Source organism: Meriones unguiculatus, chromosome 2, assembly GCF_030254825.1.
Source record: "Meriones unguiculatus strain TT.TT164.6M chromosome 2, Bangor_MerUng_6.1, whole genome shotgun sequence".
In the NCBI taxonomy this organism is placed as follows: Eukaryota; Metazoa; Chordata; class Mammalia; order Rodentia; family Muridae; genus Meriones; species Meriones unguiculatus.
The window spans coordinates 129,330,292-129,345,148 of NC_083350.1; the positions used below are offsets into that span (position 1 = coordinate 129,330,292).

Genomic DNA, 14,857 nt, shown 5'->3' on the forward strand with positions numbered 1-14,857 from the left:
AAATATCCTCACCTCTTGGCGATGAAAACCACCTACTCTCTAAGAATCTTGAACCTACTGAAGATGAAAAACTGGATCAGGGGCAGGAAGGGCAGCGGAGTCCTGAGGGATGCCTGCATGGCAGTCACTTTGCTCTTGTAGCTATATAACTGTACCTCCCTGTACTCAAATCTGTGCAGAAACTCCTTCGTCCGAAGCACTCTTGGGTACCAGTTAACACCGGTACCACTGTACTCAGGATCCATCTTTTACTTGTCTGGGGGCAGATACAAAGTGAAGTACTTCCTGTAGCAGATGCCATGGTTCTCTCTCCGTGCAGGTATTTCAACTATGTCTCTTGCTGAGTGACAAAAATACCAATATGTTTAAGCCTCTCAGCACATTAACTGCTTTCACTTTCCCCTCAAAACCTTCACACCTTCATCCCTAGAGGCAGTATTAATTTGGTTACAGAAGAACAGGACATAACTAACTAGAGCGTCCTTGGAAATAAGGACAAGTGTATAGAGCAGCAGGCACACAACTGTTTCAGCGTGTTCTTCTGACTGGCCTGCCACTGAACTCACACTTCTGACAGCTTCTCTCCAACCTCACCCTCACTGTATGATGGATCCCAGCCATTAAAGACTTTACGACTAAAGGCTAGATACTAGAGCTGTAAGGGAGAAATTGTCAGTACACCAGGTTATGCAAGGCTATATAATGAAATCTTCATTTGTCTCCCCCAAATGTCCTATTCACCTCTATAGTAGTAAGCCAAATGAAAAAAATTTCCCCTACCAATGACTGCTTAATATTGTGGAAGCCAATGACTGGCCTTGTGTTCATGTTGCTAAAAATCTGGAGATGAAGGTATCATTCCATCATGAAAAAGAGTCTTCCCTTCTTGTCTGTCCCTCTTGTAACAGTCCCTGTCCTTGGTTACTGCATGTAAGAACGATGAGGAACGCTGGAGGTGTTTGTGAAGGGTGCATCGTGAGCCACCCACTGGGCTGCAGGCGGAGTCCACTCACCTGAGAACAGCTTGTTTCCACCCTGTGCATCCCGTAGGAGAAGTCGTCAGTGAGCTCGATGGCCTCAGAACTGATCACATCATGAAAGGAAGGCCAGCCTGGGGCAGGACGGCAGCACGGACCCAAGGAGAGGAGACAAAACCTTCGGTTAGAATGCAATTCTCAAGAAAGATGGAGCAAATGAGGCGAAGCCTTAGCTTGTGGCTAAATGTGGGACTTCTTCAAGCTGGGACAAAGGTCAAAAGCTGACAAATGACAAAGGTCCATTTGCAGGAGTGCAATTACATAGGAGTTTAACCCTTCCTCACAGACAGATGACAGCAGAGCTGAATTAGTGTGTTTCCTGCGACAGTCCTGGATCATCTGATAGTTGCTGAGAGCATTCCAAAATTGAGAAAGCACTCTATCACTACTCTTTCTCTTGTCTTCAGAGTCACTAGGCATGACTTAGAAGCGCTAATCTTAGAAGCTATTAATCTTCCATTGTGGCACTTTCCAAAACAACCGATTGGTTTGGATGTTAACTTTTCAACTATCCCAGACTTCTTTAGGAAATTATGTTTTTCAATTCTTAGTTTTCTATGGCTAAAATAAAGAGGATGACTATCCTATTCACTGTCTCTATCTAATTTCTTTCCTGGTCTAAAGTGTATCTGGCACACAACATGTATCTTACAGGTGAAAGTCTTGCTCACTTCCTACGAACAGTTCAGAGAGTGGCATGCCCAGGCACTTATAGACAACATTATTGATCAAATAGCATCTTTCCCCTTCAATTTTCATGAATTCTAATCATTTTTAAGAATCACAGTCTAAGACACTCTTAGTGAGTAAGAGCACATTTTCAATATACAGTTTGGTTTGTTTGTTTGTTTACATTTCTTCCAAAGATGTGTGGAGGTCCTAAATTCTGGGACCCCAGATGATGAAAGAGGTAGGAGGCTGCAGAATTGCTGGTGTAACCGTAGTTTTCACTTTCAAAGGTCATAACACATTTGAAAGTAGTTTAAGGCAACTAATGCCAAGGTGAGGGAGAGGAGCATGGCATAGGTGGAATCTTTGAGACTTGACTCAGCATTGCAAAGGTAAAAAAATGTGACTCCACATTTTCCTATTTCTAAAATTCAAGCTAGGGATGGAGACACGGGTATGCCCCCCTCTCCAGGCTACGCTGCTTTTTCTACAGCTTCATTATTTTTTCCTTTTTTATCTGCTTTCCAGATTCACTGGCTTTCCTCCATGCCTTCTACCTGAAGTGCCTGAAAGGCGGGCTGAACTCACTGCCTCACAAGGCCACAGCTCAGAGTGTAGCATGGATACTTACCACCCAAATGTCCAGTAAGTGGTAAGCAAGGGGGTAAATAATTGAAGCACACCACAGAGGCACACCTCCGAGAAAGAGAATATATATATGTGTGTGTGTTTATACATATATACGTATATATATGTATATGTATGTGTATACACACACTCCTTTCTAACACAGGGAAACAAAAAAACTAGCCCACTCACTGTGGCTAAGGTCAAGGGCTCTGCACAGATAGGGGAATTGTTTCATTGTATGCTCGGAATAGCAGAAACTTGCAGAACATTGAGGCCACTCATTTTTCAGGACTATTTGGGAAGCGGTAGGCGGGAGAAACAAAGCTGGAATCTGATAACCTGACAGTAGCCTAGGGCTCTCTTCTCACACCCTGCCAATTCCTCTCTAAACCTCTGAGAGCTCCTTCATTTGAATACACTACTGGGAAGGAGATTTCACTGTTTTGGTTTTTGGTTTGGGCGGGTGTTTTTTGTTTGTTTGTTTGTTTGTTTGTTTGTTTTACAAAATTACTTTAATATCCTATGTGAATTAGTTGCCTCTGGAAGCCAATAATGAATGAATAACAAATACTAATTGTTTTCTAGTGATCAAATTATTCAAACGGAAAATCCAAGTCACTATGTGAGTGGATCTAGATGGAGGCCACATAAATTTTTATTTGTTTATTTAAAACACCACAAAGACAGAGCAAGTCAACTCACCCCTAGGCAGCAGTGATGAGCAACTAGTTTGTATCTGAGTATCTCAGTTCAAAAGATCTGGTTTAACCCTGACTTAAACCTTCACAAAAATTTCCAAAGGACCATATTCAAGAACAGAGTGTGGTGGCACACGGCTGTAATCCCAGCACTCAGAGAGGCAGAGACAGGCAGATCTCTGTGAGTTTGAGGCCAGCCTGGTCTACCAAGTGAGTCCAGGACAGCCAAAGCTACACAGAGAAGCCTGGCTCAAAAAACAAATGGAAACAGAGGAGAAGGAGGAAAACAAGAGCATGGAAGGGGTGTGTGGGGGGGGTGTCAAATACTATGGAGGTTCTCGAGGAAACGATGTTTGAATAGCTTACTTGTTTATTATGCTATTTACATTGGAGGATGCACTAAAAAAGATCCATAAAGACATTTCAGAAATCCTTTAACTTACAGTGTCCTTGTGCACTGTGGAAGAAACGGAGCTGTTCAGCTGTTCAAATGTTAATCATCGGAGAGCAACAAGAGGTACAATTCCCCTTGATGGATCACTTTTCTAAAGAGGATGGTGGCCGTCGCCACTAGGGAGCTTAACAAAGGAGGCTCCCTGTCGTTTTGTTGTGTCTCTCTGAGAAGAGAGGTGAATTGCACTAGAAACCGCATCCGTCAGGAAGGTAAGGCCTTCGCGACAATCAAGCTAAGGAGGACCATCACCCAGGAATAAATTGTCCTCTGACAAGAAACCCACAGCGATGACAGCACTTTGAAAGCGGAATTCCCTCATCATGTGAAAGTATTTAAAGGAGGAACTCTTCAGTGCTGTAAAAATCCTCAAAGGAAACCCTGCCCCCACTGCTAATAACGAGGAAAGTGCTTCAAAGGGTGATAGGCAAAGACTGAAGCAATCTGCGTCTTGTTGAGAAAATTATCTTGAGCACAGGGGTGGGGGGAGAGTATGTTTATGTCAGTTTTGACATTAAAGAAAGATCATCTATCCTCCTTTCTCTAGGCTTTTCCTTTTGGTCTTCCCATCCAACAAAACATCATTTGTTTTGGATGCGGTCCATGCACTTTCTAAAAGAAAAGTCATGTGAAAACCTGTATAAACAGTGAGCTCCCTCCACCCCCGGCATGCCCCTTTGTTTCTACTTGATGAGGTTGGATTTGGGTCTACTGTCATTTCTTTTCAAAGGACACAAACTACATATTTTTAGATCTCAGCCCACGGTATAAAGATGGTCTTGTTTTTAATAAATACTTTCTCCCTTGGAGGAATTCTCATCTCAAGATAGCAAATAAATACAGTGACTACAAGGAAAACAGACAGCTTGGAGTACAGCAGTTCTTCCTGGATTTCATTCAGCAGTCAAGCCACAAGATCCACCCTTGTGGAGTAAGGAGCAAATTCAGGGTATGGTCGCTGACATCTCTGACCAAAGCAAATGATGCAAATTATTATCACTGTGTTGTCCCTTGCTTGGTGCTTGTCATCTACAATACGATAAACTGTTTTTAAACTACCCTAAAAGGAATTATCCCACAATGCATCTTGATTCAGCTGTTCTGAGTCTGCTCCACCTACAACCAAACAGTGGCCTGGTGTGGACCCAAGTAGTGTGGATCAAGCTTAGGTTTTTCCGTTTCAATTTCTTCCTAGTGAAATCCTTTTCAGCCCCCCAATCCTAGCTCTTCCTCTTTCCTTTCAAAAACAAACTGTTAAAGTTAGCAGTCGGTTATAAATAAGCTGAAAGCTGACTCCAGCTGTACGGTGTCCACAAAGTGTGACCCTCATTCTCTGTTCTTAAAGAGGACCGAGCAAGGACTGAGCATGCACTGTCCGCCTCCCTGTGTCCTTCTCTTACTCTTAAATCAGAATTGGAAATCTCCGTAAGGGGGTTACAGGTTCAGTCAGCAGGCAACGGTAGAAACTTCAACAAGAACTTTTGAATTGAAAGGTAATTCCAAAAATGTCATCTGAATGTAGACTCACTTTAAACACACTAAACTTTAGCTGGTCTTGGGGTGGCTAGTAACGATGACTTATATTTGAGTACAGTTTTGGGTGAAGATCTGTATTTTAGTGTACAGCAGGTCTTGCAGCTCTCAAATTCTAAATGTTCGGGATTTTCTATAGCCTGAGCCGGTTCACCTCCCTGACCATGATTTACCTTTTTAGCTATATCAAGACAGACAATAATGCTCTCAGGAGGGCCTCCTGCTGACAGAAATTTTTTGAGGTTCACATTCCCTAATCCTTGCCAAATTATTCACTAGAATTGACATTTCCAGTGTAATTTTTATCTCATTTTTTTTTAAAGACGACTCCCTACTCTCCTTCAAAGACCCCATTTGGTTACAATCTAGTCTTCCAAAAGTTTTAGTAATCTACCATATAGATGCATGTAGCAGAAAATCACACATCGCAGGTGGCGCATTATGACTGTTTTTTTTCCTTTCAGTCCCCGCCTACCTACAGGCAACTGTGATTGATACTTCTCCTGTTTAATTCCCTTTTCAAAGTGCTTATTCGAGTATCTCTGGGTTTCCTCACTTTGAACCTACGCTGTTCAAAACAGTAGTTACCAGCCATTTCCAGACAACCACCCGCCAAGTCCTCAACCTGCAAATGTAACCGGTGATGGCTGTTCTTTGGAGGGCACAAACACATGGAGGATCCTCCCAGGATTTCCATGATGCACAGGATCTCCACCACTAGATAACGCTAGTCAAGATGTTTTTAAACCAGTAGCCATTATGAAAGATGGAGATTTAGTAGCCACTCCTTTACTAGCCTGCACATTTTCAAGTTTTTATGTTTACATTTCCTTTAAAACCCTCACTTAGAGATGTCTGCCTCCAGAAGCGGAATATAAGCTCAGTAACACCAGGGTATGTTTGTGCCCCCGTATGCCAGTGGAACTCCAGAACACCATGTGATAGACAAATGCAGGAATGTAAGGATGACTTGTAATTTAGGATGATACTGTTTGATTGGGTACTTGGTGAGAGGCCCCCTCGCCCTGTACCTGCTCCTCTGCTCTTCCAATGGCCAAGAATAACTGAACCTTCTGTGCTTTTTCTTCATGCAGACTTTAAAAGTTAAAAAGGAATGAGCAAGACCTGTTTACTCCATACACCCTTGCTTAGTACAGAGCTGGAGGCTTCTCCTGCGTCGAACTGTCAAAATCCCAAGCTGACAAAAGTAAAAATCGTATTTCCTTATTAACAAAAAATCATATTTCCTTTTTTTCCCCTTATTTTGTCACTGTTAAGAGGTATGCTTTTTTCCCCTGGTGGGGGGCTGGATCATAACTTTATAGTAGAGTTATATAAAAATTTTCTACCATTCAACATTATTTTTAAGTTTTTAATTAAAATATTTCAATTATAAAAATATAATAGCTACCTAATAGATACTCTGATCTAATATATTATCCACTCAGATTTAACAGATAACTCAGTTTACATTTTTTTTTTTTTTTTTTTTTTGCTTCAGATAGTTTTCTCTCTTTGTTAACAAAGCAACATTACAATTCCAGGCAGACCTGACTCCAACTCTCTACATGTGTGCTTTTTGATGGCTTGAAAACAATTTCTAGAGACCCCTCCACACTCCTTTGGCTCCCACGAGCATCTACATCCATCGACAATATGTACCACTTTAACTACTAAAAGTTCACAGAAGTGGCATCATATTGTGGCAACCTTTTAATGACCCATTTTTCTTGAATTCTTGGTCTTTGGTTGTTCTTTCTTACCAGTATCATCTAAGTTTATGTTCATGCACTACCTTTCAAATACCTCCAAGAATATGAACGGGAGGGTTGTTTCATTTTAACTTTTCGGCAAGCTTCTACAACATGCTTTTCTGGGCCGACTGTAATTCTGGTTTTCTTCTCACATCATTGGTGTTCCTGGATCAGTTTTTAAGAATGGAGGCTTGGTGAATTGTCCCCACCTTCTGTTATCATGCATAATGTGGTTGGTTTCTTCCCTGGGCCTTATCTCTTAACAGAAAGGCTGCTGACAGAGAAGGGTTTATGCTGAAGTTTCCTAACTACCTAAAAGGGAAAGAGCTGCCATCGCAGGACCAGAACCTCAATAGCAGCCCCAATTCACCGACAGCCTGCTGAGTAGAATCTTAGGAGAAAAGTACTCCAGGGCTGTTTTTTCATGTAGGTATCTGATGATCTGTCATCTTCAAAGGTGGGGAAGATGTAAAGCTGGTCCACCTATTCTTCAGGCTTTCATCCTCACCCACACCATCATTTTGCTCTTGCCAGTCCTGAGCTCTGAGCGTCTTTGTGATTCTGCTGGACATCAACTGTTGTGCATGCTTGGGGGTTACAACTTTTTAAAATCAAGAATATCCATTAATATGTATTAATGGATAATTAATATACATTTTTTAGAAAGATTATTTAGACTTCCCTGTGAGCCCAACACACACTCCCAACCCCAGGAGTCTGCAATGGACATTGTCCTTTTCTCTTACTTCTTTTTGACCCTAATTTTAAAAGGTTTTTGGGTTTGTTTGTTTGTTTGTTTGTTTGTTTTGGAAGGGAAAGAAATATTCATCTCATTCTATCTACCTGTGCAAGAAACAAGATTTTAGAAAGTAAAATTGCAGATTATATTATGTGCAGATTCCACATAATATAATCTAATATTTTATATTAAGCAGCAGCAGATTTAAGGTTTCAATTTTATTTTTTTTAACCAATAAGAATCATGTTTATCTTATTTATAAAAAATACTAAAGTCTGCCCTTAGCTTGTAGCTTAGTGGAGGATCATTTGCCTAGAGTTTGTGAGGAGACTCTAGTTTAGATTCTCAGCAGTGTAAAACAAACTGAACAAAGTCAGTATTATGTTAGCAGCTTTAAGAGGCTTCTACTCAGCTTTGTGGCTGAGAACTGAGCGGGAGCTGGGTGTTAAATGGTTTGAAGGTGCTGGCAGCTCGCTTAGTAATCAGCACTCAGGGTGTTCTCACTGACTGAAAAAGGGAAAGACGTTTCTCACATAAGTTTTCAAGTCTATGTTTTCAACATTGTCTGAGAACTTGTGTTCTTTCTGGCCTTTGCAAATATAAGAACAAGAACCCCCTATATGAGGACCACAGGATTTCATTTCTGCAAACAAGAATGATCTCAAGAAGCAAAAGGCCTGGGCAAGACAAAGGACTAACAGTAGCCACAGGAAAAACAAAGCTATGGCTTTGGGCAAACATTCCTCCCTAGGGCATCTAGTTTTATCACGTGGTACCTGAAAAATAAAAAGAATACATACCTTTAAAAATATCTGTCTTTATTTTATGTATGAATGTCTGCCAGAATAGGGCACCAGATCATCTAGAACTGGAGCTATGGACAGTTGTGAGCTACCGATATGAGTGCTGATGACTGACCCCAGGTCTCCTGCAAGGGTAGCAAGTGGCCTTAATACTGCTGAACCATCTTCTTAACCCTGGCCTGCCAGCTTTTTAAAATCTGTATTCTCGGGGCTGGAGGATAGGAGAACGTAGGCTCTGCTTATAGGCTTAATAGACTGCTAACATGATCGTATTTGTCTTTTTTAAGTATGGTTCTAGAAACAGGTTGCAAGCTCCAAAAGAAAAGGTTAAGAGGGACTGTGAAATGAGGGAGATGAAGGAAGATTCCACATAAAACGAACACTGAAACAGGTTATAGACTGAAACAGAATCCATGATGCTCTAAATCAGGGGGTCTCAACCTCCCTGGTGCTGTGCCCCTTTAATACAGTTCTTCATGCTGTAGTGACCCCCAACCATAAAATTATTTCCATTGCTATGCCATAAGCATAATTGTTATTGTTATGAATCTTAATGTAAATATTTTTGGAGATAGAGGTTTGTCAAAGGGGCTGACACCCACAGGTTAGGAACCACTGTTCTAAATGAAAACTTTTGCAAAGGAACCAGGGGACAGAGGAGAGATTAGGGAGAAGCTAAGAAAACAGAAATCATTGATTTTGGTGACGATGATACATTTGGGATGAAAAAACAGGGCTACCAGCCTGCAGTGCTAGCTGGATCACAGTTGACATACACTCTCAGTGCAAATATCAGTTTCTTACGGGGCTACCCAGAAGGCAGAGTGATATGTGGACTTGGAAGTAAAGACGAAGCCAGAGATACGGATGTGAAAGTCATTAGAACATAAAAGCATGGCTATGGGTAAGGACACAAAGCAGGTGAGCATAAGGAGAGGCAAGCCAGGAAGGTATTTAAGAATAAGAATCAGTGAAAGAAAATGAAGAGTGTTTCAAGAATCAGGAAGACAAGAGGAGCTAGGTCATCGTCCAAGGAGGAAATGTCTAAAGTTAGTGGGCCTATGGCAGCGACATCCTCTACAGAAAGTCACATGAGATCTGAAAGGCCCCTGGTGAATTGAATAACTAGCATCAAGGAAAAAGGCTGAGTGATACGGAGAGAGTAAGCAAACTCTCCTTACAAAGGGTGGCGAGGAAGGAAGAAGTAACAGGTGATGGCTACTCAGTCACATGATGTCTGTGTTGTCTGGATTTCAGTGGACCCCTCCCCCCCATTCATCCCGGGACTCTCTGTTTCCTAAAGTATGTTAAAGTAACAACGTTACGTTCCTAAAATTTCTAAATAAGGATAAGAGACGTGAAAACAGTATAAAGCTAAACAGAGCATCATTAACCGCTCCTAAAGATCCTAAACAAAAGTCATAGTTCAGAAGCCTTAAAGAGAACTTTAATTGTGCATTTTATTTTGTTTTCTATTATTTCTAATATACTGTGCTCTACCAAACTAATATTGATGAGTGAAGTGCCTTAAAGAACCACTGCAATGTGTTTTGCTTCTGGTACAGAGTACGCAACAATAAATATGGCTGAAGAAATGACCCCAGAGACTTAATTCCAGATAATGGTTTCACCCTAAACATGCCCACAGAACTCAGTACATGTACTTCAGATAATGTCTTATGGTTAGGGATTACTTAGTTACTTACATGAATAACTTTAACAATGCTTTAAGCACCAAGCGACCATGACTGCTTTGTTTACTAATATTTTTCTTTTCTTTCTTCTTTTTTTTCTTCTTTCTTTCTTTCTTTCTTTCTTTCTTTCTTTCTTTCTTTCTGTCTGTCTTTTTTTGTTTCTGTCTTTTTTTTTTTCTAGACAGGGTTTCTCTGTGTAGCCTTGGCTGTCGTGGACTTGCTTGGTAGACCAGGCTGGCCTGGAACTCACAGAGCTCTGCCCGTCCATCTCTGCCTTCCCGAGTGCTGGGATCACAGGCATGCACCACCTCGCCCAGTTTACTAATACATTTTTATACCTAACCCATAGAGATACTTCTCAATGAATCAAATAATAAAGAAACTATATTAACAGCAAAATTAAACCCAATAAAAGGCAGTAAATCCCTACTTAGGGCAGTGAAATTTACAGAGAAAGAAAGTATAATGAAAGGCAAAGAAGATGGATATCGGAAGAGGGAGAAAACAGGGAACAGGACAGGAGTCTACCACAGAGGGCCTCTGAAAGACTCTACCCACCAGGGTATTAAAGCAGATGCTGAGACTCATAGCCAAACTTTGGGCAGAGTGCAGGGAATCTTAGGAAAGAAGTGGGAAACAGTAAGATCTGGAGAGGACAGGAACTCCACAAGGAGAGCAACAAACAGATCCAAAAAGTGGGCACAGGGGTCTTTTCTGAGACTGATACTCCAACCAAGGTCCATTCATGGAGATAACCTAGAACCCCTGCACAGATATAGCCCATGACAGTCCAGTGTCCTAGTGGCCTCCATAGTAATGGGGACAGGGACTGTCTCTGACATGAATTGATTGGCCTGCTCTTTGATCACCTCCCCCTGAGTGGGGAACAGGCTTACCAGGCCACAGAGGAGGACAATGCAGTCACTCCTGATGAGACCTGATAAACCAGGATCAGAGGGAAGGGGAGGAAGACCTCCCCTATCAGTGGACTTGGGGAGGGGCATGAGTGGAGAAGGGAGAGGGAGGATGGGATTGGGAGGGAGGGAGCTACAGGGGGGATACAAAGTTAGCAAACTGTAATTAATAAAAAGAAAAAGAGAGAAAAAGAAAGTATAATGACATTTCTCAGGCTTCAAGGTAAGTGGGAAGAAGCTATTATTTGATGGTTTGGAGTTTCCCTTTTATAAAGTGAAAAGTTACAAAGTTGTGTGATGGTGATGGTTATGCAACAGCATTCATTTATTTCATGCCCTGAACTGCCCACCAAAAAATGTTAATATGGAAAATTCTATTATATTTTACCATAATGAAAAATATGTGTCCGTGTGTGTGTGTGTGTGTGTGTGTGTGTGTGTGTGTGTGTGTGCACGTGCGCCCGCGACTGTGTGTAGGGATTTTGGGTGTCATTCTTCAGGAACCACCCCCCTTATTTTGTGAGACAGGAACTGGCTTCAGGTTCACCAAGTATTAGACCATACTTGCTGGCCCAAGAGATCTGCCTGTTTCCACCTCCCGCTGCTGGGGTGACAAGCATGAGCCACTATGCCTAGCTTTATGTGTGTGCGCCAGATTTTCCAGTCTCCCTACTGGAGGAAATAGATTGTATTCTTTTAAGAAAGAAAGAGGAGAGGGAAAGAAGAGAAGAGGGGAGGGGAAAGGAGAGGAAGATAAAGAAGTAAGGGAGAGAAAGAAAAAGAAAAGGAACGTTTAGATGTGTCTGTTACTGAACCAACTCAAATATGAAAAAATAGGCAAATACATTCTGTTTCTCTAGGCAACTTTTAATAAATACCAATTAAACATGAATTGTTTCTCCTATTAATAATTTTAGATGTACAATAATATAGCCTTGTCGCCCATAATCATTGCAAACATTTGAGTCTATGTAAGGACACTAGGACCACAGAAGGCTGGGTGTCCTTAGGGCAGGGTAAACATCTGTTATCTATTCTCTGTAGAGATTAACAACGGAGCTGTACGGCACCAGGTTTCACACCAATTCCTCTGAGTCCTGCACAGCATTTTTAAATGGTTCCAAACACACACAGTCTCTAATTGGTTTGGATTTCATCCATAGTTTTCTTACAATTGCAAGCTGTCTCTAACTCCTAAGCAAGAATTGACAGGGGCCAGCTTCCCTATTTCCCTTAGCGGAGGCAGCTATTAATAATACTTTTTTGCAAGTTCAATAAAATTACTGAACTCAAACAAACCATTTCAACAAAAGGGCCAGAGAGGGAGACTTTATTTTCCCTGGCTGGAGCCCTGCCTCTTGCTACCTTAAATCACAGTCAGTGTTTTAAAAGATGTATCTCACATCAGCTGACTCCCAGCATCAAAGGGTCTGAGCGACATCATATGCCACGGCCTGACTTCAGCCGTAACTTCTAAGTGCCATTAAAAAAATGTCTCCCCAACGGGGTTTAAATTTAGTGTTGACCCAGTAACCTTGATCCCCAAAACATTCAACTTCAGATGATTATTTTATTTTGCTTCCAAAAGCTCTTCAGTCCAGTGAGGCGTCCATTAGGAGGCTCCACAAGGAGTTTGCCGTTTGTTTAGAATTTATTAGTTACACCAGACAGGAGGATGGCGATTTGGGCTGCTTGCTGAGTGAAGATTATTTACTGTGCCCAACTGACCTTAGGAATACCAGGAGAGATAAAACAGGAAAATTCAAAGAAACACAGATTCTATTCCCAGCGCTATTTCCCGAGGGGAAATGATGCTCCCATCGAGTGCAGTTCTGACTCAGGACCACTCACCTCACAGCGTCATCACCTGGCAGTGTCACGCCAGAGCCTAACTCCTCAGCCTAGTGCCCTTCAGAATTTCACAATCATTTCTCAGACCTGGGAAAAAACTTAAAACTGCATTTTTCCCCCTAAAAGCAGTTGAATAACAAAATTCCTTTGTTCATCTCAAATTTCTCCTGATGTTTGGCTTTAACTGGTCTCCCTAAACATGCAGCTGGCTTTTGATCTTTATTCTATAATAGAAGATTAAATACTACAACTTCAAATAAAACATCTCATTGTTTTCATAAATATTGTATGGTCCTTTATAGTCAGTACTGATTTTTCATGTGTTGAGACATACTTCACCTACTACTGCTTAAATGTCTGATAACTCATCTAAAAAAAAAAAAAAACACGGAAACAGAACAGACTGCTGAGAAAAGCTATTAAAATAAAATTTTAGAATAAACAAATTCTCTTAAGAGATTCAGCATGCCAAAATATGTTTTGCCTCCATAGCAAACACATGGCAAAACTGAAGCAATCTGTCAAAACACTTAAACATTTTGTAATATAAAAAAAATAATAGCTTAGATCAAAAAGGCATGGAACAGGCTAGGAAGGTGGCTCATTTGTTAAAGGTCCTGCCACACAAGCAGGGAAACCTGAGGCTGGATTCCCAGCTCCCAAGTAAACAGCCTGGTGCGTGGCAAGCCTGCAATCCCAGGTACGGAGACAATGGAAGACCCACGAATACTAGCCAACTTAGAGACCCAGTCTCAGAGAAAGAAGGTGGAAATTGATTGAGGAAGATGCTCAATACTCACCTCATGCTACTACCATGTTTACACAAGCACTTACACACTTGTGTGCTCAAACACACACACACACACACATATTTATGGGGGGGTTGGGGAGAAACCTATGTCACACAAATTCTTCAGGGGGATTCTTTTCTAACGTTCAATTCTCCATTACTCTGCTGCGTGTGTGATATGTGTGTTTCTACCACAGCATTTTCTATTTGTCTTCTATTTGCATTTCCTCAGTTTGAACATAAACTCCATGAGGACAGATATAGTTGCTTTCCTGCCAAATATTCCAAGCTCCAGAATCAGGCCTATTTTTCAATAGTTCTTGATGGGATGAGTGAGTTTTTATACATAACCTCATTACTTTGGAAAGGTAGAATTTCAAGATAAAATTTGCTTTAGATTTAAAACACACCAAGTCTTTATACTTGGTATACGTGGTAGGATTAATTCTAGAACCTCCACCATTTACAAATATTTGTCACCCACGCTGGCACCTGAACACAGCTTCCTTTCTCTTAGATGGAAACCCATATTAACATTCTGTTGGGGCTCAATGACAGAGACCCATGTATTACCCATCATGTGTACCTTTGGGGATCTCCAGTAGCCGACATCATGATCCAGGAGTACAAGTGGCCCTGGCAGTTTGAAAGTTTTGATGATTTTAATTCTGACTACTGACAGAAGAAGAATGTGTCACCTGAAGAGCTAAACTCCAAAATGGACAGGTGTATCTAAAGATCTAGGAATACACATGCTGTAATGGAGCACTGGACCTCTAAGACCAGAAGAGTAAATTTTCGTGAACATCTAACCTTTCCCAAAACACATTCCACACCCCACAGGCTGATGTATCATTTTGTCAGCTATGCAGTAATGCTCAAGCTTACCTACTACACCAGATATAAGACAGGTCCACATAACATTAGTGGGCACTAGAAAAACTATTATTTATCTTGTAGTTTCTTTGGCACTCACTATGTAGTCCTTACTGGTCTGGAACTTGTCACTTAGGCCAGACTGGCCTCTTTCTCAAAGACGTCCACTTCCGCATCCCAGAAGCGCAAGAGAACACTTGCTCTCATGAGAACTCTGAGAACAGAGGAGCACGTTGCTACATCTAGCTAAACATTTGGTGGAACTGAGGTCAAACTGACCTGAGGAAAATATTACCACCACCACCACCAAACCCTGAGAGGAAGACACTGAAGGGTGACTGAACCACGTTATATTCATATGGGAACTGTGGGGTATACACTAGGGGGATGGCACTATGAAACCCCTTATCTTGTACTA

General features: G+C 41.4%; 1 protein-coding gene across 2 annotated transcripts in view; it reads right to left on the reverse strand.

Annotated features, from left to right (window-relative positions):
• Msrb3 (methionine sulfoxide reductase B3) overlaps positions 1 to 14,857 on the reverse strand; it is a 119,588-nt gene that overhangs the window by 8,777 nt on the left and 95,954 nt on the right. For both annotated transcript variants that reach the window (XM_021652208.2, XM_060378125.1), the window contains one exon: positions 1,014 to 1,111. In XM_021652208.2, the coding sequence (XP_021507883.1) occupies positions 1,014 to 1,111 (98 nt within the window). The remainder of the gene's footprint in view (positions 1 to 1,013; positions 1,112 to 14,857) is intronic.